This window comes from Talpa occidentalis, unplaced genomic scaffold (genome assembly GCF_014898055.3).
Source record: "Talpa occidentalis isolate TD23 unplaced genomic scaffold, MPIMG_talOcc4v2.1 talOcc4.7, whole genome shotgun sequence".
In the NCBI taxonomy this organism is placed as follows: domain Eukaryota; kingdom Metazoa; phylum Chordata; class Mammalia; order Eulipotyphla; family Talpidae; genus Talpa; species Talpa occidentalis.
In genome coordinates this window covers 87,825,954-87,852,830 of record NW_023605083.1, presented here as the reverse complement: position 1 = coordinate 87,852,830, position 26,877 = coordinate 87,825,954, and the positions used below count along the sequence as shown (strand labels likewise).

Here is a 26,877-nt window from a genome sequence, read left to right as displayed (position 1 = left end):
GTGTTGCCTCCTCGGCCCGGGGTGCAGCCAAGAAGAGGGTCCAGTGGGAAGACAGCCCTGAGGCTCGTTGCATTCAGCTTTGGGTGGATGAGAGAGATGGTCACTGTGTTGGCTTCTGAGACTACGAGGGTGCTGAGAAATCCAAAAACCAGAGGGCCTTGAGGTTGCATTTCTAGGAGTACAGTGTGGAGAGCAAAGGAGCAGCTAGTTCTTCTCTGTTGAAGAGAGCTCTGAACCCAAAATCTGAGCCAAACCCTGATAAATCAGAGTAAACTCAGAAGTCCACCAAGAGATTGTGGGCTGGAGACAAGAACTTGAGAGAGGCTAAGAGCAGAGCAGTCTCTCCCTAGAAGCTGTTGGGTTCTCTGACGGCCCAAGGCAGAGGAGCTGCAGAAGAAGCAGGAAGACGCCAGGACAGTCCTTGTCCCTGATACGGGTGGCCTGGGTGGAGAGAGTTTGCATTTCCATCCTAGGGAATACAGCAGGGGTCACAGGGCACCGTGCCAGGTTCTGAAGTCCCTTGAAGCTCCTCCCTGTCCCCTCATCCTGAGCATCTACCCTGTGCTTGTGTCCCAGCTATGAATGCCCACCCCAAGGAGATGGTGCCCCTTGTGGGCAGAAGAGCTGTCCCCAGCGGGAACCCCGCCATCTTGCAGGACAAGAGGACAGCAGAGCTCACTCCCACCAAGAAGAGGTAGGACTGGTGGGCTCAAGCCTGGGTTCTGTGCAGCTGGTGGTGGTGGGGGGTGAGGGGAAAAGGGTCCTCCTCCCGGAGACCTTGTCTGTGTGGACCTGAGACTGTTCCCCTGGTTGTTTTGGTACCTGACTAAGTGTAACGGGAGAATATGAGGGGAGCAGAACTGCATACTTGAGGGGCTCAGCTGGGGAAGGCAGTATGGCCAGAATAATCAGGGAGGCCTCTCTAGAGGGGTTATGGGGCACTGAGGCAGAAACACTTAGGACGGGTCCTGGGGGAGGGGAGGGATTGCTGGAGCCACCCTTGAGAAAGGGAGCAAAAAAGGCGGGAGGAAGTCCCAGGTGGCCTGGACCACTGACTAAGTTTTCACACATGCCAATGGCTTTCATGCCCTCTGTGTGCCCAGCTGTTCTCTAACCTGCCTGTGCAATGGAGGCACCAACAATGGTGCCAACTCAGGTGAGGAAGGTTACCTGCAGTCACGCCACCTCTGTGCCTGGCACATGGTAGCATCCATAGGGCTTTTGTCACCTTGAGCCTCATCTTCGTGTCATCAATGCTGTCGTCACTCCATGGGGCCCTGGAGCTGGGCAGGGCTGGGATGGTTATGACCACTTCCAGCTGGGGAGACAGAGGAGGTGGGAGCAGGGAAAGTATTCATCCCAGGTCACCTCTGGCTTCCGACCTGCTTCCCTTGCAGCCCCTCCAGTTTCTGATTTGATTTGGGGCCACTCCAGTCCAAACGCCTCTCCCTAACCATGCTGCACTTCCTTTAGACTTGGGGTTCCCCTAATCTAACGTGGCCCATTTCCCCTGCTTCCTATATCCTTGGTCCAAGTATTCTCTTGGGCCAGAGGTGTGTTTGGTCCTTTCCTTTCTGGTTTAAGTAATAATTGCCAAGGTCTTTTGTGCAGAGATAGCCACAGGGACTCAGAGAACAAGACCACCTCCCCCGCTAACAGTTTGGTGAGAAGGCAATGCAGGTAGTGGTCTGGAGAGAGGGAAAAGTAGGTGGGGTAGAGTATGAGAAAGGGTGGATAATTCTTTTCCTGTGTGCAGTCTTGGGGCACTTCCTAGAGGAGGTGATATGAGAGCAGAGGATATCAGAGAAGGGAAAAGATATTCTAGGCCTCTGTCCTTGGGGCAGGGACTAGTGAGGAGTCCCATGTGGGTGAAATGCTGGTTGGGTGGATGAGTCCCATTAGAACTGAGTTTTAGGGATTAGTTAAGAAGCTTGGACAAGCCTGGGGCAGCAGGGAGTCATGGATGACTTTTGTGTGAGAGGGAGGGCATGGTGAAATTTGCATTTTAGAAAATATATTCTGGGTGATCTGCATGGTTAGTGAGTTGGGAGGGAGGCTGGGACCAGAGACATGGTGGGGAGACTGCTGAGAAGCCCAGGTAGTAAGGTCTGACCTGGCCAGTCAGGGGACGAAGAGAAGGTTGGGACAGTGAGGGGCCTGCAGGGTCAACTATGGCAGAGGAGAGAGAAAGAGGGCCAAGAGATATTCCCTTTTGCTGTTGCGGGGAAGTTGGAGGAATGATGGGGCTATCTCTGACATGGGCACACCAGAGGAGAAGGACGTGGTTAAAATGAATAGCCCAGGGCCTCCCCAGTGGCGCAGCAGTTGAGCACTGGGCTGCGAAGCTGCCTGCAGCCTCTGCAGCTCCGGTTCGATCCCCGGCCAGGGAGGGTCCCACATGGCGCACAGACCTCTCCTGCAGCGCCTGCTGCTCCCCTCAGCAGTGTACTTCATCACTCTGCCTGCTCTGCTCCCTGCTCTGGCTCTGGTGAATTCTCTCACCCTCCCGCGCTTCTGACTGTACCCAGTGGTTGTATAAATAAATAAATCTAAAAAAAAAAAAAATGAATAGCCCAAGTTCAGGCGTGACATATGGCTGAAGGGTGCCCAAGGGACGTTAGGTGAAGGCTCCGTCCCGGAGCACAGGGGAGAGACCGGGTAGACTTGGAGGTCAAACCGGTGCGGGCAGGACTGGGAGGCAGCCCAGGTGAGGGTAGAGCAGAGACATCCCTGAACTAAACCAGCAAATACTACCCTCCAGCCTCTTGGTCCCCTTGCCCAACCTTTCACTTCCTCTGGGAAAGATTGAAGGCAGGGTTTCAGGAAAATCCCAGGTTCTTCCACCTGCCAGGCTGCCTTTTCTGAGCCCATTTGCATTCAAGAACTTAGTTCCAGGCTCAGTTTTGCCTCTGACCTTGGATAGCCAAGGGCCAGTATGAGGTGGGACCTTTGTTTCATGAAGCTTCTTCTCCTTTCTAAGGCCTCTTTGAGGGCCCTCACATGCCTACAAAAAGTGTTTGGGCATATCCCTCAGAGATGCCTAGAAAGAAAAAGAAAAGATAAACTTATACGTAAAGAAAGGGGGCAATTCTGACCTCTCAAGGAATATGAACTAGTGGTAGAATTGAAATCACCAAGAAATCTCGACTGGGAAGAGTTTTTTTTTTTTTTTTAAAGATTTATTTATTTATTTATACAAGCACTGGGTACAGTCAGAAGCGCAGGAGGGTGAGAGAATTCACCAGAGCCAGACCGGGGAGCAGAGCAGGCAGAAGGACCGAAGTACACTGCTGAGGGGAGCAGCGGGCACTGCAGGAGAGGTCTGTGCGCCATGTGGGACCCTCCTCCGGAGGCCGGGGAGCAGCCGGGGAGCAGCCGGGGAGCAGCCGGGGAGCAGCCGGGGAGCAAACCGGCGCTGCAGAGGCTGCAGAGGCTGCGGGCAGCTTTGCAACCCAGCGCTCAACTGCTGCGCCACCGGGGAGGCCCTCGGTTTTTTGGCCCTGGAGCTTTTCCTGAGTCATCATGCCACGCTGTGAAGTTGCGACCGTGACCGCCTTGCTGGGTCCTGGGGATGGTGATACCTGGAATAGAGACAGGAGCTGACGAAGGCTGTGGGGGGCCTGGCCTTGGAGGTCAGAGCCCTCGGGCATTTCTTGGAACACAACAGGTTGTCCCAAGGCTCTCCCCGGCCCTGGGTCTGCTCAGAGATATTTCTTGGCCTTCAAATGGACAGAAGTGAGGAGAAATGGTGCAGAGCTATCTGCCCATCTGAGGTAACAATGTCTAGGTGGTGCCCTTTGGCCTGGGTCAAAGGTAGGATAAACTAACAGTGTCTGCTGTAGGTCAGGAGCTGGGATGTCATGTGGCTGAGAACTTGTCATCTGTTCGTGGTGGCAGGTGAGATGTGGCACGAGCTGCAGCAAGTAGGGCAGGTGTGGCAAAGACCTCCATGTTCTAGCAACTCCTTCCCACTACTAAAGACTACCCCCCTCAGACACAGTTGCTCTCTCTGCTTCCCTGTTTTTTCTAAGACTTCAGGTCCTCTTCAACATCAGACCAAATGCCACCCCAGCAGGGCACCCCTTTCTTCATCCTTGTCCTCGGCAGGAAGGGTCTCCTCTTCCCCTGAGCTCTCACAGTCCAGCTGCTCTCTGATGAGGCTGATGTGGTTAGTGGGACGCTATGGCTCTGGTTGACATCCCCGAGAACATGGCTCCTGGGATGGGTGATATCATTCCTCCCTACCTCCCAAGTTTTCAACACAGCCTGTTGATAGTTTTGAGTAAGTGGGTGAGTCAGTGAAGGAGCAGCAAGACAACTCAGGAAGGAGTGGGTGAGCTGATGAGTAAGTACCCAGTGGCACAGACCCTCCACAACGAGATGAGAAATCACTGCCTCCTCTCCTTCAGACCCTCAGTTCCCTGGCCTGAGTAGATAGATGCCCTTACAGTCTGGTTTCCTGGTATATCCTTGAGGCCTCTGTGGGCTCAGAGGAGGCTCTGAGGAGGAAAATGTGGGAGAGAGGCAAGAAACCCCTCCTCAGCTTCTTTTGCAAGACTGGGAAGGAGAGGTGAGGGTTGTGGGCAACCAAGAGTCCTGTGGGAGTCACCTGAGTGATGTAACCTTCCAGCAGCATTTACAGTTTAATGCTGTGCTGGTTTGTCTGCTTAATGGTCCAGTCAGCTGTGCTCTTCATCTGTCCACTGACTGGCCTACCCGAGTACTCACTTCTTAGTCATGCATCCCTTCATCCTTTTTCCTTCCTTCATTCATCTATCTATCATCCATCCCTGCATCCATCCCTGCACAGCTCTACACATCCACACGTCATGCATCCATCCACTCCTCTGCCCATATGTTCAATCAGCCGTTCTTCCTTTCACTCACTGCCTATCCATCCTTCGGCTTATCTGTGTAGTTAGGTCTTCTGAGTGTCAGAACAAATGTTGGGTTCTGGAAAATCAAGGATGATGCAATTGTAGTTCTGCCATTGAGAAATTTAATGCTGAAGGATGGTGTGTTGTCTAGAGCAAGAAAAATAATGAGTTGATGGTGTTATGACCTGGTTTGATGCTTGGGGCCAGTTCTGACCAACCCACTGGAGGAGTAGCTCTTTAGGGGGAGGACTTTTGCCTTGTTCACCACTGTCTCCCCAATGCCTGCAACAATGCCCACAGTGCTTGGTGAGTTGTGGGCATATTTACTCAATAAATATTTGTTGAGAAAATGCATCACTGAGAAACCTAGACAGGCAGGGACAGCGTTGGGGTGGCAGTTGTGAAGCACTGCAGGAAAATATCCCCAGGCAAATATCAGGTCTTCCTCCTGCCCTTCCCATCCTGGAAGTGGCTATGCTGGATGGCCACCCTCAGTGGCTAATCCCTACAACTCTACAACTGGTTTTGCTGGAAGCTAAACCAGAGGGCAGAGGAGAGCAGAACAGCATGGATGGTGGTGAGCCTTGGGAGCTCTTCTGTGGTCTTGTGATGAAAGGAGAGGGCACATTGTTCCTTTGGGTTTGGGAAAGAGGCAGGCAGCAAAGGTGCTTAGAAGTGGGGCCTGCTGGTCAGGAGACCATGGTCCCAGCCAGGTCACAGAGACAGTAGTTGTGCTACAGCAGCCAAGGGCTGGGAGTGTTACTGCAACCGGGGTCACCCTCAGCCTGATCTTCACGATCCAAGTTGTCCCGAACAGGCTTGTCTCTGAGTGTGTGGTTCTGGACATGTGTGTCTGCATTCATGGGTGTGTCTGAAGGAGGGGTCAGAGCTGTGCCTGGCTGGGGAGCTGCATCTTGGATATGTTGTCTTGTATTTCATGGGGTAATGAGTGTCTCTGCTTCCCTGGGACTTAGCCAAGTTACAGGCCTTGGGCCCACATCTCTCTTTGCCCCACTCCAGGGGAAAACAGACTTTGTCCCTACCTCATCCCTCCACTGTTCTTCACCTCCACAGTCCAAAGTGGTTTCCTGGGTTTTCTTTGTTGATAAGAGAGTCTCAGCCCTGTTCCCTGATGCCTCAGGTACTCCCTGCTCTCCTTCATTCATTCTCAGCCTATTTTTTGTGCTGACAAAAATTGTTCAAAGGGGGTTGAGTACGGTGGTGGGGACTGCATCTGGCATCTAGTGGAACTCCTCAGGAAAGGCCTGTTGTGGATCTGAGTCTAGGGGGCCTATCCTACCTCCCCTGCAGCCCCTTCTCCCCACATCCCTCATCCTACACCCCTGCCCCTGCGCACAAGGACTCTTGATTCAGACCTGAAGCCTGAGGGGCAGGTAGGGGTGGGTGGGAAATTAGCTCCCATTGCCAAGTTCCCCATCTCAGTCAGTTCTTTGTGCCCAGTGGCAGGTGCAGACAGGAGGCTGCCAACAGGAAAGTTCCCTCAGGCACTAGGCCACTCAGTAGGGGGTCCTTGGTTCTTCTACTCAGTGTTCCTAGTGACAAGAGTCACCCAGACCCAGCTTTGGCTCCAGGCAGTGCCACCTGCCTGCTGTGTGATCTTGAGCTAGTTGTTTGACCTGGGAGCCTCATATGCCCTGTGAAATGTGGGTAATGATGGCAGTACCACCCCCAAAGGGATACTGCGAGGGCTCAGTGAGGCTGTGTGGGTGTGGATTCCAGCAGGAGCTGGCATGGGTGGGCACCCTCAGCAGGAGCGCCGTTGGACACATGGGGGGACAGGCCTGCCCCAGTTCTAATGGCCTTGTGGGGTGTCCCGCCAGTGCATACTTCTTCCTGGAGATAGAAGGGTTCGAGCCCAACCCTACTATCGCCAAGACATCTCCCCCGGTCTTCTCCAAGCCCATGGACTCCAACATCCGGCAGTGGTGAGTACCCAGTCCGGCCTGCCCAGGCCTCACTTGCGGGGGGAGGGGGACTGAAGGTCCTGGACCACACAGCCAGGCCTGGTGTGTCAGGCCCTCTTTCTCCATTTCATGCGTGTCCCCCCTCCCCTCCCCTCCAGCATCTCTGGCTGTGATGACATGGACTCCCCACAATCTCCTCAAGATGACGTGACAGAGACCCCATCCAATCCCAACAGCCCCAGGTGAGCCTGGAGCTGCCCCTCCCCTCGCCCTGCCTCTGGACCCTGCAGGGAAAAGAAAGACACTGACTGGGTGTCGGGGACAAATGTCTTGGGCACAGGGCTGTGGTGGGCTGGGAACTATTGCGAGGAGGGCCTGTGCAGACGGATTAGATGCACAAAAGATACACATCGACACATCACCAGTTGCCTATTTGTAGTATGGGCTGAGGAGGGGCAGATTAATAACATACAGACAACACAAAACATGAAAATGAACTTCCGTTTCCCCTCATGCCCTGCTTGCGAGGTAATCGCCAGTGATGGTGGCTGTGATGGTTCTGAGTGCCTCCACATGTGTATCTGACACAGTGTGATTGCATGTGGGTTAGACGGGGAGCCTGGTTGTCCACCAGAAAGCAACATGGATCCCAGGCACCGGAGCACTAAAGCGGGCAGTTCAGGATGGTGACAGGCACGTGGCGGTGTTGGGGGCTGGCCGAGTGGCTCTGGCGGGGGTAGGGGAGAGTGCAGAGGTGGTGCATGTGTGGTGAGCTGGAAACAACTTCTGGCCTCAGTGTAAACCTGGCCAAGGAAGAGCAGAGGCGAAAAAAGAAGCGGCTGAAGAAATGCATCTTTGCGGCTGTGTCCGAGGGCAGCGTGGAGGAGCTGCTGGAGCTGCTGGTGGAGCTGCAGGAGCTTTGCAAACGGCGCCGTGGCTTAGATGTGCCTGGTCAGTACCCGGCTCTAGCAGAGGGTACAGGCTCTGCTTGGCTCCCCTGACCACCTGTCTCTCCCCCCTCCCACCCCCACCAGCCTTGAAAGCTGGGCTGGGGACTTAGAATGTGACTATGAGGGCAATCGGGAGCCATGGAACGGCGTAGACAGGTGAGGGTCATGGTCTGGCTACTGCATGGAGGGAGCTGCTGGTGAAAGGAAACAGTGTTTGGGGCAGTGGCATTGGCAGGACACAGGGCATGGGGAGTGAGGGAGAGGGAGGAGTCCAGGGTGGTGCCATCAGTGACAAACTCAGTGTTAGAGCCCATGCTGGGTTGGCGACCAGGAGAGGAGGCCAGATTAAAAGGGAGGCAATGAATTCTCTTTGTAGGCTACCAGAAAGAGGTGGGCAGGAGATTTCACGGTATCAGCACTGAGGTGGAGAGCGGGAAGTGGGTGAGATTGCCTCTACCATGCAGATAGCGCAGAAGGCAAGGAGCAGATGGCCTCCTATGAGGCTCACAGCTGCGGAGAAGCTAGCAAAGGAGACAGAGGGGAACAGAGGGGGAGAGAGGGAAGCCAGCATGAGGCCTGGGAGCTGGGGTTTAGGTCTGGACTGCAGGCCCCACACCCTGGCCTACCCCTGGACTAGGAGGGCCAAGGGCAGCAGGCCCCTCCTGTGACTCTGTCCCATGACCCCATCTGCAGATTTCCTCATGCACAAGCTGACAGCCTCCGACACAGGGAAGACCTGCCTGATGAAGGCCTTGTTAAACATTAACCCCAACACCAAGGAGATTGTGCGGATCCTGCTGGCCTTTGCAGAGGAGAATGGCATCCTGGAGAGGTTCATCAATGCCGAGTACACAGAGGAGGCCTACGAAGGTATCCTGCCTGCAGGAGGGGCTGAATGTTGGTTAGAATTCACCAGTGAAGCATCTGGCCCTGCATTTTTGTGTTTTTGAGTAGTTTTTGATTACTGTTTTGATTTCTTCACTTGTGGCTGGCCTGTTCAGGTTTTCTTTTTCTTCATGAATCTGTTTGGGAGGTTGTATGGTTGAAGAATTTATCATTTCTTTTTGAAGATTTATTTATTTATGCATACAAGAACTGGGGAACAGGCCAGAGATGTGGGGGGTGAGAGGATTCACTAGAGACAGCGTGGGGAACAGAATAGGACTGAAATACACTGCTGAGGGGAGCAGTGGGCAGAGAGGAGAGGTCTGCTGCACCATGTGGGTAGCTCCTTGGCTGGCGGGGGATCGAACTTGTGCTGCAGAGGTTTCAGATAGCTTCATAGTGCTGTGCTTAACCCCTTGAGCTACCAGGGAGACCACGGAATTTATCATTTCTTTTAGGTGGTCTGATTTGTTGGCATCTAGATGTTCATAGTAGTTTCTTAAGATCCTGTGGTAACTGTTGGGCTGTCTCTGCATTCATTTCTGATTTTATTTGAGTGTTTTCTTTTTTTTTTCTTAATCCTAGCCAACATTTTGTCAATTGGTTGATATTTCCCCCCAAAACTAGCTTTGTTTCATTGATCTTTTGTATTATTGCTTTCTAACTCATTTATTTCCACTCTGATTTTTATTATTTCCTTCCTTCTACTGACTTTGGGTTTTGCTCTTCTTTTATGAATTCCCTTAGGTGTGAGTTTACATTGTGTAAGATTTTCTTATTTCTTGAGATGAGCCTATATTGCTACGAACTTCTCTCTTACTGCTACTTTTGCTGCATCCCAAAGATTCTAGTATGTGTCTAACGGTATTTTCATTGTCATTCGCTTCCAGATATTTTTCATTTCTCCTTTTTTTTTTTTTGATGACCCGATAGTGGTTCAGTAGTATGTTGTTTATTCTTCTTATGTTTGTGATTTTTATAGTTCTCTTCTTGTAGCTGATTTCTCACCTCATACCATCGTGAACAACTTTATTAATGTTATTATTTTCAGCAATTTATCATAGGCATTTCTTCTAAGAATTTATTCAATGAAAACATTTTAATATAAAAATTTTTAAATATACACTCATGATATTAGCATAACAAACCTCTATATAGCCATCACCTGGATTCAAAAGAATAGTTTACTTTTAACTAAATAAACAACACGAGTAAAATGTCATTGTTAATTGAAAAAAAAACCCTCTTCTTTTGTGTCCCATGCTCCTTTGCAGGGACAATTATATATTATGCTGGTATCCTTTGAGAGCTTTTCTACGCATTTGGCATAGATGTATATATGCACATGAAAACAGTTTTATCTATTCATCTATCTATTTAACAAAATAGTCTTGTTCTGTTTGTATTGCCTTACAATTTTTTTGATTAACTACATGTCTTAGACAACTTCTAATGAGAGAACATGAAAGTCTGCCTCCTTTTTACTGCTGGTCTGAGTACGGCTACCACAGGGTAGTCATACCACGTTCCCCTCCTGATTGACATCCAGGTGGTTTTTGGGTTCTTCTTATGACAACATCCACATTATTGTCTATGACCCTATGGAGTGTATACCTGTGTTTTAGGAAAATACTTGAATTGGATTGTCTGGGTTCAAGGTTATGTACATTAGCATAATAATGGTTATTGCCAAATTTCCTCCAAAATACTAATTAGCTCTCCCTTCACAAGGTGCAAAACTACCCACTCCCCAACCTTCACCAGTATTGAAAATTCTGATTTTTTTGTGGCCAATCTGATGAGTGAAAAGTGTTAACTCATTAAGTTGTAATCTTCATTTTTTTCTGATTACCAGTGATTCCAAACATTTTTCATTTTCCTCATTGACTATTTTGACATATTTTCTTTGTTATGTGGTGCTTGTTAATAATCTTTTCTGTTTCTGTTTGTCTTTCTGTCAAATCGTATATTTTGGGCATTGAAAAAGCAATGTCTTTTTTATACACCTGAAACATTTTCTCCTGCCTGTCCCTTTTAAAAAACTCTCTTTAAGAAAGTTCTTTTGAGTCCTCCTCGGTGGCACAGCGGTTAAGCGCTGGGTTGCGAAGTTGCCCGCAGCCTTTAAAGCGCCGGTTCGATCCCTGGCCACCTCACCCTCTGCTCCCCTCAGCAGTGTACTTCAGTCCTTCTGCCTGCTCTGCTCCCCGCTCTGGCTCTGGTGAATTCTCTCACCCTCCGGCGCTTCTGACTGTACCCAGTGCTTGTATAAATAAATAAATCTTAAAAAAAAAGAAAGTTCTTTTGGAATACAGTCATCATTTTTTAATGTAAGCAAGCATGTCAAGTTTTTATTTATAGATTCTGCTTTTTGGATCTTGCTTAGAAAGGTTTTCCCTAACAAGAGGTTAGCTATAAACAAATTTTCATTTTCCAAAGGTGCTTGGTTCTTTAATCCTCAGGATTTTATATTTTATAGGTGGCTTGGTGGCAGCTCTTTGGAAAAGGCTGTTTTGGGTGGGACAGTCAGCCTGACCTCCCACCCCTATGGGCCCGTCCCCAGCCCTGGGGTCCCCTCCATCTGGAAGTTGGTAGAGAGGATGTGCCAGTCGGGCCCCGCGGCCCGGTCCCTGCTCCCCACCATTCCCATCCCCACCCGTCTGCAGGGCAGACCGCGCTGAACATCGCCATCGAGCGGCGGCAGGGAGACATCACGGCCGTGCTCATCGCCGCTGGCGCCGACGTCAACGCCCACGCCAAGGGGGTCTTCTTCAACCCCAAGTACCTGCACGAAGGCTTCTACTTCGGTGCGTGCCACACCTCTTGGCCTGGGCTGGGGGGCAGGGTCCTGGAGGACGGCGGGATCGGGGTCGCCCCGCCCCTCTCTGCAAGCCTGGGTCTGCCCAGAGGTGCACCGGCTGGCTGGGGACTGGGTACCCCATGGGGCAGGGTACAAGTATCAGGTGCGGGAACAGAACCAGAAGCTGGGATGGCAGGGGCAGATCCAACAGAAGACTGCCAGGGAGGGCCAGAGAGAGAGGGAGAGAGTTTGGGAGGTAGGAGGCAGGTTTCTCCCTTCTGGGAGTGTCACCTGGGAATGCAGGCACCAGGCATCCATCCACCTGAGCAGCCCTTAGTGGGGACAGAGACTTGGGAGGGAAACCAAGGAAGGAGTTCTATTTAGCGGTGAGGAGACAAGTTCTGAGAAATGACTCGTCCTGGCACACTAAGGAGCTGATGTGGGTGTCCTGCAGGCCAGCTCTGACTTCTGTCCCCTGTTCCCATTGTCCTTCAGGATGGCAAACAGGCAGTCAAAAGTGAGGGATGAGCATTCCCGGGCTGACACATCAGTGTCCAAAAGCAATAGGGTTAGGAAGCTCTGGGTGAATGACTTTTACTTTTTTTTTTTTAATTATTTATTTATGCATACAAGAGCTGGGGTACAGGTCAGAGGTGCAGGAGGGTGAAAGGATTCACCAGAGGCAGAGCAGGAAACAGAACAGGCAGATGACAGAAATACACTGCTGAGGGAAGCAGCGGGGGGGACAGGAAAGGTCTGCTGCACCATGTGGGATTCTCGCTGGCTGGTGGGGATTGAACCTGCACTGCAGAGGCTGCGGACAGCTTCACAGCACGGCGCTCAACCCGCTGGGCCACTGGGGAGGCCCTACTTTTTTTTAATGTATAATTTAGTTACAGGGAAATTCACCCCCTTTAAGGTACAGTTCATTTCCATAAATGCAGAGTTGTGTAACCAACACCATGATCAGGACAGAAAACAAACAGTTCCATCACACCCCAAAATTTCCCCCACAATTTTATAGTCAGCCGGAATTCCATCCAGCCCTGTCTCATGACCTGATTTTTTTTTGCTTCTGGGTGATTTTTTGGCCAGTGAGACCAGTTGGGCCTGGGCCGCCCAGAGAACTAGGTCTCGTCCAGTTCTTCTCATCATGCCCAGCATCAGACCCGGTTGGAGCTTGTGTTGGGAAGCATTTGTCCGGTGGGATGGAGAGAGGGACGAGGAGGGAGGTGGGCAGGGAAGCAGTGACCTGCTGTGCAGTCCTGGTGTTGGCCCAGGCTTGCTGTGGGACTGTGCACGAGTCACTGCCTTCTCTATCCTTAACAAACATTTATTGATCTTGTACAGTATATACCAGGCACTCTTCTAGGTGTTTGCAATATATTGATGAACAAACAAAGGGCCAAGCCCTCCTATAACATATGCTAGATGGGAGAAAGACCACCAATTATAAACAGAGGTTTCAATTTTAAATAAAGCAGTTAGGGTAACTCATTGAAAAAGTGATGTTTATGGTAAGACTTAAAAGAGCTGAGGGAGGGAGTGATGCAGATAGCTTAGGACTAGCACTATAGGCAGAGGGCATAGCCTGTGCAAAGGTCCTGAGGTAGGGAAATGCCCAATGTGGTCAAGAAAAAGGAAGAAGCCCACTGTAGCTGAGGGGAGTGAGCGAGGGAGAGAGGAGATGGTGTCAGGAGACATAGGGTGTTATGGGTCATTGCTGGGATGTGAGCCTTTATACTGGGTGAGGTGGGACTTACATGTTAATAGGATTGGTCTGGCTGTTGTGCTGAGTATAGTGTTGGCGGGCCAGGGTGACAGAGCGACCACCGAGGCTATTACAATGATCCAGTTTCAGTTCGCCCCTCCCATCCCCTCCCCCTCACACCCTCCCTCCTACAAAGGGGAGACAGAGAAAGGGAAACTCAGGAGTCATTCTTACTGAGATGGTTGAGATGCTGGCCCTGGTCTTGGGGGATAGGGTACCCCACTTCCAGTTCATGAGAGAACCAAGCCTCAGTGGTGCCTCTTCCCCAGGTGAGACACCCCTCGCCCTGGCAGCATGCACCAATCAGCCTGAGATTGTGCAGCTGCTGATGGAGAACGAGCAGACGGACATCACCTCACAGGACTCACGGGGGAACAATATCCTCCACGCGCTGGTGACGGTGGCCGAGGACTTCAAGACGCAGAATGACTTCGTGAAGCGCATGTACGACATGATCCTGCTGAGGAGCGGCAACTGGCAGCTGGAGACCATGCGCAACAATGACGGCCTGACCCCGCTGCAGCTGGCCGCCAAGATGGGCAAGGCCGAGGTGTGGCTCAGGGTGGAGCCGGTGGGGCGGGAGGCTCATGGCCACTCTGCCAGCCCTGGGGACCCATCCCGGCGACCACACACAAAGCATAAGAGGCGCAGGCCGTGGGACCCTCTCTGCTTTGGTCCCTGATGCTGTCTATCTTTTTTTTTTTTTTTTTTTAAAGATTTATTTATTTATACAAGCACTGGGTAGGTCAGAAGCACGGGAGGCTGAGAGAATTCACCATAGCCAAAGGGGGAACAGAACAGGCAGACCTACGAAATACACTGCTGAGGGGAGCAGCGGGCAGCAGGAGAGGTCTGCGCGCCATGTGGGACCCTCGCCTGCTGCCGGGGATCGAACCGGCGCTGCAGAGGCTGCGGGCAGCCCCGCAGCCCAGCGCTCAACCGCTGCGCCACCGGGGAGGCCCTGCTGTCTATCTTTTGCGCTGTGACCCTGCTTCTGGGGCAGAGTGGAGGGGGACCTTGACACAGTGTGAGTGACCTGAGAGGAGCCTGGGGGTCTGACCTGCAGGGCCTGTGGCCTCCTGGAGGATGGAAGTCCCAGCATGGCTGCTCTGGACGGAGAGCCAATGAGCTGTGCCTCACTGGAGCTGGGCACGCCAACTCCCAGTCACCCCAGCCTGTCAGATTGGAGTTGAGCCAAGACCCCAGCAGAGCAGTGTGACTGCTTGAGGCCCTGTGTGCCCTGCATGATCCAGGAGCTCACGGCTAGGTGGAGACCTTGGTGAGGACCCGGCCAGGTGGGCTCAGGTCTCCGTTAGTGACCGGAGTCATGGCTTGGTCTCAGATTAAGGTCAGTGCTCAGGTTGGGACTGGGTCACAGACCAGTCTCCGAGACCTGGACAGGGACTGTGGCTCCTGGGAGGCTATGGAGAATGCTGCTGTGTGGGTGGCTGTTGTGCAGTCACAAGGGTGATGCCTCAGGGCAGCTGACCAGGGAGGCAGATGTCCTGAGGGCCTTGGGTCATGTCGCAGTGGTCAGGGTTACAGCCCACAAGGGGCCTTTTATTCTTTTGTAGGCAGGAGGTGAGGGACAAAGGAGAGGAATTGGACAGAGGAGGAATTGTGTGCTTGCTTCCCGCCTCCTGCCCACCCCAGAGACAAGGCTCGCTGCGCACTGTGAGGAGAGTCAGGCTGTGGTTGCCACTTGAGCTTCCTGAAGGGTCTCCTTCCTGCAGGCTGCTGTGGCCCATGCTTTTCTTGGGGGTAGCCCCTGTGCAAGGCTTCTTGTTGGAGCATGGTTCCCCCAAACCCTTTGCTTTCTAGGATTTAAAGTGTCCCTGTGGCCAGTCTTGGGGAGGCTCCTCCACACTTCCTGCCCCTTCTCTCCTTCACTCAGTGTTCTTTGGAAAACCTTTCTGGGTGCTGCCAAGTTGGCCACTATGTTGGAAGAGGAGGGTCAATGAGACTTAGGCACAGACCCCTGGGTACTCTTCTAGACAGAGGCTCCCAGACCCAGGAGCTCCCTGCCTGTGCTGTGGACTGAAGGCTTCTGGGTGAGATGAGATGGGAACCCCACAGAGTCATGAGAGACCAGGGTTCTGACACTGTCCCCTCCAACTGGACTCTGCTCTTGGCTCTTGGGTTGGTGCCCCAGGAAGCCCTGGCCCCCATCCTGGGGTAACCTAGGCCCAGCTTTGGGGAGGTAGTGAACTGGAGAGCAGCTGCTCTCCATCTCATCTGCACTTTGGAGCCACCCAGGCAGCTTTACGAGATACATGTGCCTCTCGTTGTGCAATTATTTAATTGACTTACTGGATAGTGAGACTTTTAAATGCTCCCCAGTGATCCTAACATGCAGTAATATGCGTTATGTAATAAATGATCCTAATATGTTTGATTGCTGATCTGGTGGACCCCACGGCCTCGCTGTAGGGCTGGTGTCCTGCATCGCCCCCCTCATCCCCCCTCACCCCCGCCTCGCTGGAGCAGTGAGCCTCAGCTGGCAGGGTTTTGACTGAGAGAGGCAGAGGGGAAACTGGAGAAACTTCTAGCTTTTTCTGGAACAGAAAGTATTTTTGAAAATTGCCAGTTCCTGGATTTTTCGACAAACAGGTTCCCCCCTAGCACAAGGATGTGTGAGTTGAATGTGCAGCCTCCTGCAGTGTGCAAACAGCCTCTGCTCCTGTCTGGTGTTCACAGACTCCAGTGAGATGGCAGAACAGACAGCTTCTCACTCACTCATGGACGAAACAGGTCCAGGGGTCACCAAGTCAGGCTCAGAGGCAGGGCTCAGTCCCTCCTTGGTGGAAGCCCCGTTGACCACAAGCCCCATTCCTCAGCTCACAGTTGTTCCTCTTCCTGTCCCAGATCCTGAAGTACATCCTCAGCCGTGAGATCAAGGAGAAGTCGCTCCGGAGCCTATCCAGAAAGTTCACTGACTGGGCCTATGGGCCTGTGTCATCCTCACTCTACGACCTCACCAACGTGGACACCACGACAGACAACTCAGTCCTGGAAATCATCGTTTACAACACCAACATTGATGTGGGTCTCCCTGGTGGGCAGGGGAAGGCAAAGGCTTTTGGGGACCCTGGGAAGACTCATAACACAGGCTGGACATATCTGTAGTCCCCACTCCTCTGCCTCAGTGAGTGGAGTCAGCACAGGAAGGGCAGGACCTAGGGCAGGTTCTGCATTCACTTGTCCCTAGCTGACCTGATGGGGGTCTCCTGGGCCCAGCTTCCTGGGCAATTTGAGTATTGGGGTGGTTAGTGTTGATCTCCATCTTGTTTCTCCCCCACTCACCTTACCAGTCCTGTATAGCCAGACATAGAACCCCTTCTTCCTCCAAATGTGACTCCAAATAATTGTACAACTGAAGCAATCAGTTCCTGGAGGAAGCAAAGTGGGGGAGGTTTTGGGCTACTGGGGGAAGTGAGGCAGCAGGCTGAATTTTCAACCTTCATATTTTACCAAGGGTCATGTTTCTCAGAGACTGCCTTATTTGGGGTCTCTCTGGACCCTGACGGCAACCTGGTTGGTGGGGAAGTTTGAGCGATAGCAGTTTTATAGATGAGGAGACTGAGGCCCAGAGAGGACCTTTCCTAAGGTCCAGAGGTTTTCCTAAGGTCACAGAGTGAGGGGGGCTCTAACTGTGCCAGAATGCCAGTCAAGCCCCATGCGCTTCTGTCCCTCTGTCCCATCGAGTGTCAGCTCCTCCTTCTGGAAGCACAGAGCTCCCTTTGAAATGGGGATCTATGACAATGCTCCCTTTCCCCTTCATCTCCGTGGCGGCTTGCTGGTGTTCCTCCCTCAGAACCGACACGAGATGCTGACCCTGGAGCCCCTGCACACGCTGCTGCGGATGAAGTGGAAAAAGTTCGCCCAGTACATGTTCTTCCTGTCCTTCTGCTTTTATTTCTTCTACAACATCACCCTGACACTCGTCTCCTACTACCGTCCCCGGGAGGAGGAGGTGTGTGGGCCCCTGGGTGGGGGGTGATGGGGTGGCCAGAGCTGCAGGATCTTGAGCTGCCCCATGTGAAGATAGGGAAACTGAGGCCCAGAGCTGTGCCTGGGGTTCACCTGCTGCCCTTCACAGTTTCTGAGTGTGTCTCCAGTGCTTAGCTGAGCTAAGCCCAGGTGCTCAGCCACTGGCTGACCTATGTTGCGGGGAGAGCTGGAGAATTAGGAGACTGAGGCTCTGCCCAGCTTTTGTCTAAATCTGGAACTTTTGCTGTGAGGACCGCAGGAAAAGGGAGGAGGGGAGATCACTTGGATAAGGCTTCCCCCCATACTGGGCCTCAGTTTCTCATTCATCACAAAGGGTGTAGCATTCGGGCTGTATTTAACTATGTGGTGAGGCCCTGTGAGTGTCTGGATATGGATGGTTCTGGAACAGACAGAGCCATGAGGTGTGAGGGGTTGTTAGTATAGATTGGCTCATGATCCTCACTGTAGAGTTGTGAGTTCCCACTGTGGGTGAGGAAGGAGGAGAAGGGGTCCGCCAGTCCTTTTCTTATCCTGTACGGGAATTGGGCTTCATTCTGGCCTCTGGTCAGGCTGGAGGGTTTGGCAGGTGTATGTGTAAGGACCCTTCCCCAGCTGGTGCCACCCCGCCCGCTTCACTCCCATCCTGATCCCATCCATTCTTCTCCTTTCTCCCCAGGCTCTCCCACACCCCTTGGCTCTGACGCACAAGATGGGGTGGCTGCAGCTCCTAGGAAGGATGTTTGTGCTCATCTGGGCCATGTGCATTTCTGTGAAAGAGGTCAGTGGACCACTAGGCCCATCTGGACTGGCCTGCAAGGCAAGGAGCTGTGTCAACAGGCCTGGCTTCTATCAAACCCTGTTCTGCCATTACTGCTTGGGGTCTTTGGGGAGGCATTTCCTTTCTAGGTTTTAGATTTTCTAGTTATAAAATGGGAACAAGCAAATAAGCAGGCCCATCCTATTTATTTCATCTATGTACCCCTGCATCCATTTGTCATCTACCCCTGCCATTTGTCTACCTTCCTAGACTCAGTGCGCCATCCCTCTCTACCCTCCAATCATGCATCCAATCACCTGTTGCCTTCATTGACCCAGCCATTCATTCATCAGTTCACATACTCTCGTCTGTACCCACTGTTCTTCCAGTCTTCATCCAACCATATTTCCATTGATTTCCCAATTGATCAGTTGATAAAATTGATTCATCCATCATCCATTCATCCAACCAATGACTCAACAGGTGTATACGGTACAGATGTGCAGTGTGAGATCTTGGGGATAGGGATAGAGACACTCTGCCCTTTTGAACTTGAAGTCTGATGGGGGATTTCAGATGGACCCTAATATCTAGTCTAAAATAGACCCAAAAAACATAGATTCGACTGAAATCTAGATTAAAATAGACCTAGAAAAATACCTACGTAGGGTGTAGACCAGAACTCAGAGGAAGACAGATGGCTCCTATATGGGGCAGAAGGAAGAGGGAAGGCTTAAAGCAGAGTGCGCTTATGCTGGTAGGGTAGAATGGGACATGGAGGACAGGGTCATACAGGGTGGTGTGCTGTTGTGGGGAACAGCATAAACACAGGCGCCAGGGCTAGCGAACACGGCTGTGTTTGGGAATGGTGGGTAACTGTGCAGTCATGCCGCTTTGCAGGTGCCCGGGTGAGGATGGTGGTAGGAGTGAGAGATGTAAGCCTGTGGAAGATCCACTCAACCTGGGGTTGTCCCCCCAGGCGCAGATCCCCTTCCAAATCTCTCTCTGGCTCTGACTGGACCATCGCACGGTGTTCCCCTCACTGAATCTCACTTCTGGGGAAACACCCCCTTCCTGAGATCCTCTGGTGAGGAGTGTGGAGGGGACACAGCTTTTCTTTGCTCTCTGGCCTTAGGGAATTGCCATCTTCCTGCTGAGACCCTCGGATTTGCAGTCCATCCTCTCGGATGCCTGGTTTCACTTCGTCTTGTAAGTAGGTCTGCCCCCTGGTCATCGCCTGGTGGGCAGGAATAAAGTCCTGTTGGGTGGCTTCTGTGTCCCTGTGCAAGAGCCACCCCACAATGTCACCATCACTCTGCTGTGGTCACATGACTAGAGGTCTCCTCTCTCCCTCCTAATAAGAGAACCACAGATGCCCATGGGAGGACCCCAAATCCTAGGGGTAGTGCCAGCTGTCTACTTGCAGTGATGGCTGCCCCTGCCTGCCGGAGCCCCGTGTGGAGGCAAGCCCACAGAGGAGGCAAGAGGAGGCTTATCATGCTGTTTTCTGAAGGGACATTCCAGGCCTATTCCTCCTGGTTATGTGGGGTTTAGAACTTGCCATCTTGGGTCCTGACAGATCAGGGCTGGAAGGTACAAAATAAAGCACAGTCTCATCTATAGCATGAAAACCGAGGCCCAGAACAGGGAAGTGAGCCACTCACAGTCACAGGGAGCTTACTAGTGTGGAAGCCAGTCCCAGACTCCCTGGTGTCCACACCCCAAGCCAGTGCAGGCACGGCTGCGACACACCCTTGTCAGAAAGCCCAGCTGAGTGGACTCTCTGAGTGAGGTCATGTGCAGCCGATGTCAGAGGCTTATGTGACCCCTGGTTGTAAATGAACAGAGGCCAATTCAGCATTCATGGTGTGGATGAGACAGAATCTGCAGCAAGAGGGTGAAGAATCTTGAGCTCCAGGCTCTGTAGACCCCACTCAAACCCCTCTTCTGAGCACGGCAGGCTGGGCCTATCGACCTTGACTCTTGACCTGAAGTTTCCAAGTATCTGAGTGTTTTATTAAGTATGTCCCTGCCTTCCAGAGTCATGGACCATTTTCTTCATCCCTGTGGTGGGTGTGGAGTGGATAGGCCAGGTGCAGCACTACCCGATAATGCCAGCTGTGTGAGTCTGTCACCTTTGAGAGAGCAAGACGATTCCAGAGAAAAACACATTTATGCAGCCTCTGGCTTTAGTGCAGACAAAAGACACCAATGCATTGTCTGCTCTCTGCTTACTTGCTTTGTTAGTACAGAGGAAGGTGTAGACGTGCTTCCTCACTTCAGTCCCAAACGCACCCATTATCCAAGTGTTTGTATCATGGCCCAGCTTCAGCTAGGTAGGTATAACCGAGGAGTCTGCCTGATGGTATAAGCAGGAGAGGGTTTGGATCCAAAGTCTACACACTGTTTAGGAATAGATTTTGGTCTTATGTTTGGTATATATTGTACCAAATAGTTACCACCTTAGCTATTTCTAAGTGTACAGTTCAGTAATGTTAAGTACATTTACGTGGTTGTGCAAGTCTCCAGAACTTGCAAAACTGTTTTGTCTTGCAAAACTGAAACCCCATTCCATAAAACAGCAAGCCCCTACCCTTCAGCTCCCCTGCCTCTCATAGCCACCCTTCTGCTTTCTGCTTCTATGGATATGATTGCTTTAGGTGCTTGGAGGAGTGGAATCATATGGTATTGTTTTTTTGTGACAGCTTATTTCACTTAGCATATATTGTACTTTTTCCCCAAGGATAAAACAGTAGGTTTTGGAAGACTTTTGCTATGAATGACTTATAAGTATAGATGTTGACGGCGTTGTCATTTTTGTTAAAAAATGCTATCATTTGCTGCATCCTCAGTGGGGAACCTCAGTGGGTCCCCAATCTTTTTGGGGAACCAGAAACCACATTGGTGATTAAAAAAATATACAGCTTGCTGGGTTGCTCCTAGGCCTTCTGAACCAGGGTCTCCTGGGGCCCTGGGAATCAGCAGTTTTAAAAAGACTGCATCAGCCAGCAGGGTGACAGGTCGTTCCGGCCTAAGGGAGGTTGGGGGATTTGAATATCTCTGCCCTAATGCTGCGTGCAGAGAAGTAAGTAAGGCCCTTGTCTCCTGTGTCTCCTGAACAGTTTTGTCCAAGCAGTGCTTGTGATACTGTCTGTCTTCTTGTACTTGTTTGCCTACAAAGAGTACCTCGCCTGCCTCGTGCTGGCCATGGCCCTGGGCTGGGCGAACATGCTCTACTACACGCGGGGATTCCAGTCCATGGGCATGTACAGCGTCATGATCCAGAAGGTGTGTTGGGGCCGCCGAGTCTTTGCCTTTGGTCAGCTGATGGGTGTCCAGGCCTTAAAACACATGGACTTATTGGGCATTGGGAAGGAACATACTTTGTGAAGGAATGGGCCACCCCAACGCAGTAGTATTCTAGTGAATGCTTAACAACCGGCTTCCTGGGTGAGTGGGGGGGGAACATACATACATACATATATATGTGCATATATACACACACATGCATATATGTGTATACACACAGAGATGTGTTTATTATAAATCTTATCATATAAAGGATATGTGGCACACAACTTACAAATAATAAAATATACAGTTCTTCTTACTATAAATTCCACATAGCTAGTTGAGTCTGGCAAAATAATCTGTTGATTTTTGTTGAAGTCTTGTATCTCTTGCCAGCTTAGGCTTGCAATTGACAAACTAGTGTTGTGCCAACATAAATGTTGATTAATGTTTTTAAGGAGTAAAATGAAAGTGAAATGGTGCAAACTTGGGTTGGAGCTTCACTTCTTTGTTGGCAAGGGGAGCCGCTTATTGGCTGAACTGGATAATAGTTTTCAAACATTCAAAGGCTATTTCATTAATATTTTTGTGCTGTTCACAGTGTAATGGCTACAGAGAGGACAATTTTTTTTAAATTAAGCAACTTTAACATTTTCTCAGTGGCTACTTAGGTCTAGATTAGACAGTCAACACAACAATAAGTCACTCTCTGATTTGTAGCATTTGCCAATTTCTGTGGTGTAAATACTCCCACCCTGGAGACCCTAACTTCAAGCATGATGTCATTGCGCATGGAGTTGAAAAGAGATGTTCACTATATGGCTAACAAAGACTTAACTCAAAGACTTAATCTAGATAATTGTCAAATGTAGTAAAATAACTAGGAGGTAATGAGTTTTGAGTATTTTCTTTGTTTTTAATATATTTGATAAGTTTATATAACATCAAATGGGGCCTTCTTCGTGGCACAAGGGGTTAAGATGCAGCACAATGAAGCTATCTGCTGCCACTGCAGTACAAGTTCGATCCCTGGCCAGGGAGGTGATCCACATGGTGCAGCAGACCTCTCCTGTCTCACCTACTGCTCCCCTCAGCAGTGTATTTCAGTCAGTCTGCCTGTTCTGCTCCCCACTCTGTCTCTGGTGAATCCTCTCTCTCCCCACACCTCTGGCCTATACCCCAGCTCTTGTATGCATAAATAAATAAATCTTAAAAAAAAAAAGTGACAATTAGTTCTAACAAGCTGGTATGAGCTGGCTCCAGCACACCACTGTCCCAGGAAGTGTGAGGATTGTAGGCAGCTGTGACTCTACGAAGAAAGGTGCTATTATTGAGTGAATCAGCAGGGCTGGAGAGAGAGTGCGTGCAGAGGGTGGGGGGAGGAGGGTAGAGAGCAGAAATAGAAGGGAAGGCTTTTGGAGGGGGTGGGAAGCTGTAAGGTGATCAGTGCATAGAAAATACGTGTTCGCACCTAACCCTTGAATTATGTTTCTCTCTTTATAGGTCATTTTGCATGATGTCCTGAAGTTCTTGTTTGTATATATCGTGTTTTTACTTGGATTTGGAGTAGGTAATTGATTTATAATTACAGTGACTCCTACGTTTGTAAAGCACTTTATGCAGATGTCAAAATGACATAGTATATGGCGGCCCCAGCAACAATCACACCAACTACCAGTGGGGCACTTGTCGCCCTTAGTATTTTCCAAGCTTTATTTTTTTACTCCTCAGGATATCTTGACCCAGGGGGAATCATCACAACCCACCCCCCGCCCATCACAAGGTAACTGAGTGCAGAGACTCCAGGATTCCAGCCTGTCACTCTTAGCCATTCATTCTGAATGGTGTGCCCCCCACTTGGTTCTTACAACCTGAAATAGGCTTGACAGGTATTTTTGACCCTGTTTTGCAGAGAAGGAACTAAAATTTGCAGGAATTTGACTGATGATCTTTGAAAAATAGGCATAAAATAATAAATTTTAGCTGACTTCAGTGGCTCTCCATGACACCTTACTTTCCTTTGCTTCAGATATATCTGAGAGCCTCTGGTCTGTGAGGCACCAAGGATGGGGCATCCTCTCCAAGAATCTCTCCATTTACAGAAGAGGGAACAGCACAGCCTGATTTTATTACTAACCTCCGCAGCAGCATAGAGATATGTGACTTTAATACTCCCCATGGCTGGGTCATCTTTTTTCATTTTCACCATCATTGGCATTTGAAATTAGGTAGCTATTCCTGATACCCTTTCTGGGACGCAATTTGCTTATTTACTTGCTCTGTCACTTGCTAATTTATTGATCCATCCATTTTATTCACTCATTAATTTGATCATCCCATCCATCCATCATCCATCTAGCGATGAGGCCCTCCTGAGCCCTGAGCCTTGGCCAGGAGATCTCACTACCGAACATTAGGAGGAGAGGCAGGATCACTCAGTCATGGGGAAGACAATCCAGGCTACTGGGCATGGTTGAGAAGTCAGGGACACACATGGATGATAATCAGCTCTCTGCAAGTCTGTGTGTAGTCAAGGTCCAAATGTGGAGTAGAGAAGGAAAAGGAGGTGGATAAGCTTGGTTAGGCAGGAAGGGCTTTCTGCAGGTCAGAGCAGAGACCTAGCCCTATGAGGCTTCTGTAGAAGCTGAGGCTGGGGAAGGAATTTAAATAGCCACAGGGGAGGCAGCATGGCATGCGTGTGTATGTGTGTACCTGCAAATGCACACCAGCTTGCTGGGTAACTAATCAGGCAGAGAGGCTGAAAAGACCATACTGTCATGTCTCCCCAGCCCTGGCCTCACTGATTGAGAAGTGTTCCAAGGACAAGGAGGACTGCAGCTCCTATGGCAGCTTCAGTGACGCGGTGCTGGAACTCTTCAAGCTCACCATAGGCCTGGGCGATCTGAACATCCAGCAGAACTCCAAGTATCCCATCCTCTTCCTGTTCCTGCTCATCACCTATGTCATCCTCACCTTCGTCCTCCTCCTTAACATGCTTATTGCCCTGATGGGGGAGACAGTGGAGAACGTCTCCAAGGAGAGTGAACGCATCTGGCGCCTCCAGGTGAGCCTGGCAGAGACTCTGGAGCGGGGCCTTCAAGGAGCCTCAGGTCAGCACACAGTATTGAAAGCTCCAGCACCTGTGCAGCTGGAGCTCTTGGGAACGTGCATGAGTTCCCTGTGCTAGGCCTGGCTGGAGGGAGCCTAGTTTTGGTTACCTAGTGTAGGGTCTACGCCACCTGTAAGGTAAGCTCTGGAGTTCAGGGGCGTACTGCTTAGTCAGTGATGTGACACGTGGACACTGAAATGTGGCGGCAGCCTGCTATAACAGAGCATGAAGTACAGCACAATGGCTGTGACAGTTTTGCTGTCCTCCATCGTGGCCTCAGCAGTCCTCATGAACTGTGGGCCTCACACGCTGAGGACAACGACCCACAGATGGGTCTTGATGTCATAACCAGGCCTGGGAGAGGACAGGAAACTCACAAGTCGTGGTGTTGGGTTAGGGCTGGAGAAAGTGAGAGCTCCTTCAGATATTGGCCGATCCTTGTGAAAGAAGCGGGCAGCTTCCTTCTGTGGCCTAAGAAGAAAGACCTGAGGTATATGGGGGCAACCGCGGGGAGAAAAGCTTTGGTTTGATAAAGGGACATTTCTAATTATTAGGGCTTTCTTCACTGGAAGGTTGGTAATACTCAGGAGACACAGACAAATCATTGCCAGGGAAAACTGACCGGGGGACTCCAAACTAGGTGGGGGTGGGACTACATGATGTCTAAACTTCCCTTCACCTTGGGACATTTTCAGCTAGGAAATGCCTGACCTTTCAGAAACATCTTTATTTATTGCACTTTGAACACCTTTCCCAAACTTTTTGGTTTTTCATTTTGAATTCTGTAGATTAGCTGAGTTGTCAGGATCTGTGCATTATGAAGTGAAGGGGTGAAGCGAACTATTTGGTGGTGTGTTTGTGTGCACATACGTGTGCATGCATGCACACGCACACACACTCACAGGAGCTGTGTTCATGAGCGGGCTCCTCAGGGACACATGTGGGCTTGTTCATGTCCCCAGAGAGCCAGGACGATCTTGGAGTTTGAAAAACTGTTACCAGAGTGGCTGAGGAGCAGATTCCGGATGGGAGAGCTGTGTAAGGTGGCAGAGGAAGATTTCCGACTGTGCTTACGGTGAGCAAGGGGGCTGGGTGGATAAAGAGTGACCGGGAAGTTTACAGAAACCGCTGCCACTTGCTCGCCATACCCCAGCTACAGTCTGCTATGGCCTCTCGGAGATGGAATTTGCTTCTGTGGAGTCGCTGGCCCTAGGACAAGGCATCCGGGCTTTAGAACGAGAGTGAATGAAGTTCTAGGGAGGCAGGTTTCCTCTCTGCCCTTCTGGAAGTACTGCCATGGCCTCTCCCTGTCCGGTGTCTGGTTTAGAAAAGATCTGCTTGCCTTGCATGCTTTGTCCTGTCTTCCCCACAGACTCCTGTGGGGAGTCATGTGACGCCAGGGCACCTGAGGCCCATCTTGTTACTGGCATGTAACAGAAAATGAGACAGTTAGCTTTGATTGTTAAAAAGTCCTTGCACATCCTCTAGCCATCTTTTCTGATGTGTCCACCTCTTCCTAAGCTCTGTCTGACCGTCTGCTCACACAGACCACCTTCTATAAGCACAAGTTTAACCTGTTTCTCTGACTGACATGTCGACTTGGAAACCATATCATCATTACCTTACCAAATATCTCTAACTTGACACCTTCACTCTAGGGGTGTTCTCTGTATGTGAGCCAAACCATCGTCTCCAGTTGCAACCCCCCACCTTAGACTCCACTGACTCACACTGAGGGGTTGAATCCTACTCATTCTCTTCTCTTAGGACAACTGGACCATAGCTAAACTTGGGGTTTAATCCTCATGCCCTCTCACCTCAGCTTGAGCTCGTCACTTCCTTTCCTCCTTCCCCATGGGCCCCTCTCACAGACTGAAGTCAGGTGCAGTCTGATGATGCATCCTTTATCCCTCTCCAGGTTTCTGGGTCCTACACACTGGGGGCAGGGGAGACTGATCTCTTGAAACCTGGGCAAATTTCAAATGCTGGTGTAGGACTGTGTGGAGCAGGAGTGTTCCTGATCCCCAGAAAGCATTTAATGAGCTGCAAGTTACAAAATAGTGAAAAGGATTATTGCACTCACAGGATCAACGAGGTGAAGTGGACAGAATGGAAAACACACGTCTCCTTTCTCAATGAAGATCCAGGGCCTGTGAGACGGACAGGTACTGATGCTGTCAGAGTGTGATGACCACCCCCATACCACATGGCCTGGGACAAACTGGGTCCTAGGGCCTTGATTTTCCCTGTCTGTAAAATGGGAGATTTGAATTAAATTAGTCCTTAGGTCCCTTCCTCATCTGACATTCTATAACCTTAATTGGAATAAGTTCTAAAAAGCCAGGTGATGACAAAAAAAAATGGAAGAATGCTTTGCAGCGTGCCATATTTCTAAACTGGCGTTTTTTGTTTTTTTTTTTTTTAAAGTGGATTTCAACAAAATTCAAGATTCTTCCAGAAGCAACAGCAAAACCACCCTCAATGCATTTGATGAAATGGATGAATTTCCAGAAACTTCAGTGTAG

At 50.6% G+C, this 26,877-nt stretch overlaps 1 protein-coding gene across 1 annotated transcript; it reads left to right on the top strand.

Annotated features, from left to right (window-relative positions):
* The first annotated feature begins 578 nt into the window (after positions 1-578).
* TRPV3 (transient receptor potential cation channel subfamily V member 3) lies at positions 579-26,877 on the top strand. Its single transcript, XM_037492542.2, has 17 exons — positions 579-694; positions 6,719-6,823; positions 6,961-7,044; positions 7,599-7,753; positions 8,446-8,622; positions 11,301-11,441; positions 13,475-13,755; positions 16,071-16,247; positions 17,020-17,178; positions 17,872-17,973; positions 19,088-19,161; positions 21,075-21,240; positions 22,747-22,813; positions 24,033-24,307; positions 25,315-25,427; positions 26,438-26,517; positions 26,780-26,877. Exons 1-17 carry the CDS (start codon positions 579-581, stop codon positions 26,875-26,877), a joined length of 2,370 nt encoding a protein of 789 aa, XP_037348439.1.

Bases quoted from the DNA above. Each gene is read 5' to 3' on its own strand.
- TRPV3 (XM_037492542.2), top strand. From the start codon at position 579: ATGAATGCCCACCCCAAGGAGATGGTGCCCCTTGTGGGCAGAAGAGCT. The intron at 13,756-16,070 runs GTGTGGCTCAGG...TTCCTGTCCCAG, and splicing joins CCAAGATGGGCAAGGCCGAG to ATCCTGAAGTACATCCTCAG. The intron at 17,179-17,871 runs GTGTGTGGGCCC...CTTTCTCCCCAG, and splicing joins ACCGTCCCCGGGAGGAGGAG to GCTCTCCCACACCCCTTGGC.